Source organism: Engraulis encrasicolus, chromosome 15 (genome assembly GCF_034702125.1).
Source record: "Engraulis encrasicolus isolate BLACKSEA-1 chromosome 15, IST_EnEncr_1.0, whole genome shotgun sequence".
Lineage (NCBI taxonomy): Eukaryota > Metazoa > Chordata > Actinopteri > Clupeiformes > Engraulidae > Engraulis > Engraulis encrasicolus.
This window is the reverse complement of record NC_085871.1, coordinates 25,511,807-25,519,306: the sequence shown is the minus strand read 5'-3', so window position 1 is coordinate 25,519,306 and position 7,500 is coordinate 25,511,807. Positions and strand designations below refer to the sequence as shown.

General features: G+C 45.8%; 1 protein-coding gene across 1 annotated transcript in view; it reads left to right on the top strand.

Moving 5' to 3' along the window:
• The window catches only part of usp6nl (USP6 N-terminal like), a 146,524-nt gene that overhangs the window by 12,650 nt on the left and 126,374 nt on the right, over positions 1–7,500 (top strand). The window contains exon 2 of the mRNA XM_063217267.1: positions 3,698–3,799. Coding sequence (XP_063073337.1) covers positions 3,796–3,799 — 4 coding nt within the window. The 5' untranslated portion in view covers positions 3,698–3,795. The remainder of the gene's footprint in view (positions 1–3,697; positions 3,800–7,500) is intronic.

The window sequence follows — 7,500 nt, the reverse complement described above, 5'->3', positions numbered from 1 at the left end:
CAGTAACTTATTAGCCTAGTAAACTAACCCACCCACCAGCGACCAAAATTATTTTTGCCTGCGAGTGGGTCTAGCCTCGGCCAATGCCCCAATGCCCTGACGCAGGAGATTTGTTTTGATTTGTTTTAAATCTTTGAACGCAAAGCGGACAGAGTTTTGAGGGAATGACGACAAAGCGTTGTCCAATAGGCACAGAGACATAGTTTGAAAAACAACAGGTTGTTCCCCTCAACAATCTTCCGATGTGTCATTGATCGGGGCCAGACTAGATATTCACATTTAATGTCACATTTAGTCTGGCTTGTCAGGCTAGTAACTTATATGACATTTTATCATCTTTCTGACTTGTGTACAATGTGACCATTTGTTTTCAGGCTTTGCTGCAGTAATCCCTGCCTGCATATGCACTGTAGACCTGCCAGCGATGACTATGTGCATCTGTGTGGAAGGGGGGTGTCCTTGAGGTTGAAGTACTCTCTGTACTTCTGCAAAACGCAGAAACACTGCGTGTAAATGCTAAGGGAGAGATGTGGCATTGGTTCCATTCACAATTCTCCCATAGTATACCTGTACATCAGACCGTCGTTTACAACATGAAAGGACTACGTTGATACCTTGAAAATGCTTTTTTTTCTTGTCTCACTTTTGGCTTTGTAAGATGCATAGGTAATGTACACTTTTTTGGTGCTCATTGTATTTTCTGTGTCCGTGTCAGCAAAAGTTATGCTTGCGCCATTGTGCTGCCTATGGGGAAAAAAGTCTCAATCCTTCTCTTTCATGCTTGTGGCCTTTTCTAAAGCCCTTCAAGAATCCCACTCTCTAACCTTGTGGCATTTCCCCCATAAGGTATACGGGAAACTGCATGGTGGAAGTACATTGAGCCGACTTACTCGAAAGCAGCCGTGCTCTTTCAGATGGAAGAGTAAGTAGCTAACTTCCCTGTCGCCCCGGCCCCATTATGAGTTAGTAGCATGGCAGCTAAGCCACAAGGGTCTTATATTAGTAGGATTACTCGCGTACTTACTTACTGTGACTTACAGCCAGGCGTGTGACTAGGGGAACGCTGGGAAAGGAAGGCTCCAAGGCCCAGCAACCGTGTCAAGGGTCAACTTGCTGACATCACAGGACTCACCCCTAGGGGTTCACTTACTTGACTTGCCTTGCCTGGCCCATGGAAACAAGAGCATGTGTGTACCCTTGCATTCATACTTTTTTCTTGTTTTTAATACATGGGTTCTGATTTTTCGTTTTCTCGTGGCTGCGTAACACTGGCTGTGCGCAACACTGGCTGCGCGCAACTCCACCTCTGATTGTTGGAAACGGCTGTCGGTAAAAAAAAATAGCTTACGTGGTTGGCTGTCAGTGTCCTTCCCCCTCCTCATAATATCATGTTTATAAACTGTGTTTGTAAACACAATGTTATGAGGAGGGGCAAGACACTGGCAGCCAACCACGTGAGCTCATTTTTGACCGACAGCGGTTTCCAACAATCAGAGGTTGAGTTGTGCGCAGCTAGGTTTGCGCAGTCAGGGGAAAACAACATTTAGAACCCATGTACTGTATGGGAGGCAAGAGGCTTTGGTGGTAGTTCATGTCTTGGGCCGAGAAATCAGTTCCAGGTGCATATCATTAACATATGACTGATGCTTTTATTTTACGCCTTGTGGCCATGTAATTTGTGCTCTTGGGCGGGGGGTGGCTACTAAACCTGCTGCACGCAGACCTCCATGTGAATGGGGTTGTTTGCTGGAAGTTTCTCGTCCAGTCTACTAATCTTGGAATAGCTACCATCTTTGATGTGGGTTAACTGAAACATTTGGCCCCTGTATTCAAAGGTCAGTATAACGTGTAGGTACCATGAGGCCACTCTGTGGGATCCTTGTTGGATCTGTTTGAATTGTGATCTCTAGAGGAATCTGGATTTGTGTGAATACTGTATGCACACCCAGTGAGCGTTCGAGGTAGGGAACTACATTTTTGCTATTAAACCCATTTTAGCCTGAGGCACCTGCAAAAAATGCCTGCTGAATGCCTAAGCCATCCTTGGGAAAAGGTGCCCTCTGCCTATAAAAACTTAAATATCTTAGCCTCTGAAGCACGTAAAAGCATGAAATAAGTTGCATTTAAAAGCGAAGACCCTCACCTTGCATTAGAATGTGTTCATTCAGCTCTAACATACCCACATTTTTAATAAGTTATAGATGCTACACTTCAAGAGCCTGGATGTAGCGTCTATATCACTCGCAAGTGCCTAAGTCAGGGCTATTCAAATGGCGGCCCTGGGGCCAGATGCGGCCCTTGGACTGCAGGGCTCTGGCCCCCCACGAGGTCAGAACAAAATTAAAACTTTTAGAGATAAAAGTATGGGTTCTGTATCGAGCCAAAACAGGCCAGGAAATGCAGGCATTTACATCTCAGAAATGCAACATTTTCTGGGGGAGGACCCCCAAACCCCCGCCTCAATGAAATGTCCCGTATTTCTTATATTGACAGTTGGCAACCATAATATACATATTCCATGTTCGGCCCCTTTGATGGGAGAAATTCGAAAAACTGGCCCTCTGTGACATTTAATTGAATAGCCCTGGCCTAAGTCAATGCAGCGTATACATGGGTTCTACATTTTTGGTTTCCCCAGACTGTGCAAAACTAACTGCGCACAACTCAACCTCTGATTTTTGGAAACCGCTGTCGGTCAAAAAATTAGCTCACGTGGTTGGCTGCCAGTGTCCCCCTCCTCACAATATCGTGTTTACAAACACGGTGAACCCACGTATACATGTTTTTTTTTATAAACAAGGTGTTGTGAGGAGGGGCAAGACGCTGGCAGCCAACCACGTGAGCTAATTTTTTGACCAACAGCGGTTCCCAACAATTAGAGTTTAAGTTGTGCGCAGCCAGGGTCGCGCAGCCATGGGAAAACAAAAATGTAGAACCCATGTATTGAAAGACATTAATGGATTAATCACTTAGGCTACTACAGCTGCTCCTGATTAATGTATTGATTGATGCGTGTGTTGTGGCCGCCCTTAGGATTGTTTGGATCTGAAACCAAGCTAGTAATTGCTTTTCACTTGTACCCAGAAATCAAAAATCCATATGCGTATGTTGTCGTCTTTAGCACAGCTCATTGCACAGTTGAAATGTCCATAAGTTATGCCTCAGAACTGATTCTGACAATAAAGCTTGTTTTTCTGTCTCCTCTCTCTCTCTCGCTCTGTCTCTCTCTCTCTCTCTCTCTCTCTCTCTCTCTCACTCTCTCGCTCTCTTGCTCCTTCTCTCTCCCACTCCTCTCTCTCTCTGTTCCTTCATCCCTCTTTTCCCCCTATTTCTGGTCATCACACCACTTCTCTTTGCCCTTTCCCACCTACGCTCTTTCTCTCCCCTTCTATCTTCTCTGTGTGATGCCTGTCTTTCTCTCACACTTTTCTCTGACACTTTCTCTCACACTCTTTCTGTCCTCTCTCTGTTTCTCTCTCTCTCGCTACCCCTTTCTCGCTCTTTATTTCTCTTTCTCATAATTGTTCTCTCCCCATCCACCTGCTCCCTTTTCTGTCTGTCTGTCTGTCTGTCTGTCTGTCTGTCTTATCTTTCTCTCTCTCTCTCTCTCTCTCTCTCTCTCTCTCTCTCTCTCTCTCTCTCTCTCTCTCTCTCTCTCTCTCTCTCTCTCTCTCCCTCCCTCTCTCTCTCTCCCCAGGTCATGAGTACCTCTAGGAGAACTCCAGTGGAGAATAGCCTCACCTGTCCGTCACTCCGCCGGGACTCCTCCCCCCGCGACACCCCCAGCCTACCGCCATGAGTGAGTACCCAATACCTAGGGATGCATTCCAATATGCGACCTTGCGTCCTCCACTTGTGCTTGTGGCCTCGCCCCGCCTCCTGGCCCCTCCACCGTGGAGAAAATAATTAAGTTTCCCAGCTGTCAGCCTAGCCAAAACAATTTTTGAGGGACTATTCTTCACTCACCATCCAGTATGCAATTTACAATTTACTTTACAATTGATCTTTTGCGAGATATTGAAATGTAATGCTGTTGTCAGTGATGTCATCATGACGTATTATTTCCTGGTATGAGGCCACAAGCACAAGTGGAGGACGCAAGGACGCATATTGGAATGCACTCCGAGCTACCCTGGTTCCTAAGCAGCAGCCCTGGTCGGCCAATAGGAGCGGCTGATGTCAGCCGCTAGGGCTCTGTGATTGGCTGAGAGATGAGCAGGCTAAAGAGGTGCAGTTAGCTTGGCCTCCTGCTGGCCTCGCCATATGGCAGAGAGGAAAGTGCCCAGACTATATGTCAAGTGTGTGGGAGTTCGCGTGTGTGTGTGTGTGTGTGTGTGTGTGTGTGTGTGTGTGTGTGTGTGTGTGTGTGTGTGTGTGTGTGTGTGTGTGCATGCCAGAAAGTGTGTGTGTGCGTGTGTGTGTGTGTGTGTGTGTGTGTGTGTGTGTGTGTGTGTGTGTGTGTGTGCGCGCACGCGACAAGTAACAGTGTGTGTGCGTGCCAGAAAGTGTGTGTGTGCGTTTGTGTGAGTGTGTGTGTGTGTGTGTGTGTGTGTGTGTGTGTGTGTGTGTGTGTGTGTGTGTGTGTGTGTGTGTGTGTGTGACAAGTAAGAGTGTGTGTGCATGCCAGAAAGTGCGTGTGGGTGTGTGCGTGTGCGTGCGTGTGTGTGTGCGCACGTGACAATAACAGTGTGTGTGTGTGCATGCCAGAAAGTGTGTGTGTGTGCGCGTGTGTGAGTGCACTTCAGTGTGTGTGTGTGTGTGCGCGCGTGTGTGTGCGCGCGTGTGTGTGCGCGCGTGTGTGTGTGTGCGCTTGCGCCCGTGTGTATAAGTGTGAGCTCGCAAGTGTGTTCACTTTTCTGTGTCTGTGCTCTTGCAATGGGCCTGATCCCCTGTTGGTTTTGCTGCCGCTGTGTGTGTAGGTGTTTAATGTGTCGAGTGAGCTGAAAAAGTACTTAGGGCCGAGTATATTGCAGCAGCCTCTGCTTACAGCGCACAGCAAAGTCTGTCTGGGAATATTAAAGAGGCGGGTGTGTGTCAAGATGATCATAGACTTAGGGCGTGCCACCTGCGTGTGTGTGTGTGTGTGTGTGTGTGTGTGTGTGTGTGTGTGTGTGTGTGTGTGTGTGTGTGTGTGTGTGTGTGTGTGTGTGTGTGTGTGTGTGTGTGTGTGTGTGTGTGTGTGTGTGTGTGTGTGTGTGTGTGTGTGTTGGCACACTGGTTAGGGCTTATCTAGCTGTAAAAGAAAAGTGTTCCGGCTTTGATAAGGTTTATCCCTCCCATTCACACACACACACACACACACACACACACACACACACACACACACACACACACACACACACACACACACACACACACACACACACACACACTGATCACCCTTCTGTGTCTTGATGGTTTCTCTTTGTCACTGTATTTGTGTGAGTGGATGTGTGTGTGTGTGTGTGTTGGTTTGCTTATTTGTTTGTATATTCTACATTAATACTTTATGCTGTGCCAGTCCTGTCTGTGTTTTCTGTGTCATTTGGTGATATATGTTGGCAGGAACTCCAAGTGTGTGTGTGTGTGTGTGTGTTTGTTTGTTTGTGTGTGTGTGTACGTGCGTGTGTGTGTTTGTTTGTTTGTTTGTGTGTGTGTGTACCAGGGCTTAACACTAACACACGCCAGGTAGCCAAATGCGGGTGAAAGTCGGCGTTGGCTAGTAGATACCGAAGGTTCACTAGCCATTTTGGCGGGTCCGTCACTATTCTAAATGATGAGGCACCGCATTTTGTAGTTTTTTCCCTCGGACCGTCTTTGCTACAAACGCAATGCAATGCGATTTCGCGAGCCTACAATACCCATGAAGCACCTGTGTCATGTGTCACCTGTGTCTTACGCACGACAGGAATCTGATAGAGCTAGTCTTGCGAATATGAGTGGCAGCAGCGAGCTACCGGCACATCAGCGCACGTTTGGAAATGCCACTGAAAACCTTCACGTGAAAATAAAGTAGCGAAGTTCATCTCAACTGACCTGTTTTGGGATCTGTCATTAGTACAATGCATAGTAGTAGTGGACATTAAAATGACCAGGAGAACACCTCAGTCTTGAGAAAGTCTTGAGACTAATTAGCGCAGTGATAAGACAAGGACACATGCAGCATTAATAATGTTCGGTTTAAATCATTTTCTGATTTGCCTGTATGTCTTCATACCTTAATATTCCTCCATGTTTCTTGTGCCGTTGTTCCCGACTGTCAAACGGGGCTTAAACAACGCGCAGTAGTAGCCTTCCAGACAGTACAAAATCATGTCCCATGTCCCTTCGCATGTGCCCATCTTGCTTTGCGTCCGTTTATATTTTAAACAACTCAATATTAAGCGGAATGAAAGGAAGTCGTAGCTCCTTCTGTAGTTACCGGCCGCATATGTGTGTGCCTTCTAGTAGATAGCCTACTTTTATGAGAAAATATTCCAGAAGAGGTGTTATTCCACATCCATGCCCGAGGACATGCAAAGATTGGCAATGACTTTGCACTATCTACTTTGCGCATCGAAAGTGCCCTTCAGATCAAAGACGGAAATATTTTGCTCTCATGTAGCTTACATTTGTGCCCTTCCACAACACTGTGCTTGGTGTTTCTGCACGGCTATGCCATTCCTCAGATGAGTTAATCTGTTCTTATAGCATGCATGCATGGACCAGTTAACAACAATTCTAGTTATTAGGCCCTATATTATATTATATTATATTATATTCCATATTATCCATATTATATTATATTATATTATATTATATTATATTATATTATATTATATTATATTATATTATATTATATTATATTATATTATTTTATGTTATATTATGTTATATTATCCTACATTACATTATTACAGCCTATTATATAATTCATTAAAGCTGCTATGATGGTTAAGAAAATTATGGCTAGTGAAAAGGCCCAATGGCTAGTGAGTCACGAAAACCACTAGCCAAAATGGCTGGTAAGCGAAAAAGTTAGTGTAAAGCACTGGTGTGTACGTGCGTGTGTGTGTACGTGCATGAGTGTGTACGTGCATGAGTGTGTACGTGCGTGCGTGTGTGTGTACGTGCATGAGTGTGTATGTGCGTGCGTGTGTGTGTACATGTGTGTGTGTGTACGTGTGTGTGTGTGTACGTGCGTGTGTGTGTACGTGTGTGTGTGTGTACGTGCGTGTGTGTGTACGTGTGTGTGTGTGTACATGCTTGTGTCCCAGTCCTGTCTGTGTTTTCTGTGTGTCATTTGACTATATATATTGGCAGGAACTCCAAGTGTGTGTGTGTGTGTGTGTGTGTGTGTGTGTGTGTGTGTGTGTGTGTGTGTGTGTGTGTGTGTGTGTGTGTGTGTGTGTGTGTGTGTGTGTGTGTGTGTGTGTGTGTGTGTGTGTGTGTGTGTGTGTGTGTTGTTTGATCTCTAGCATAGTCTTGGCTTGTCATCTTGCCTATGAGGTAAGATGGATTATAGGAGCAGAACGCTTGCTC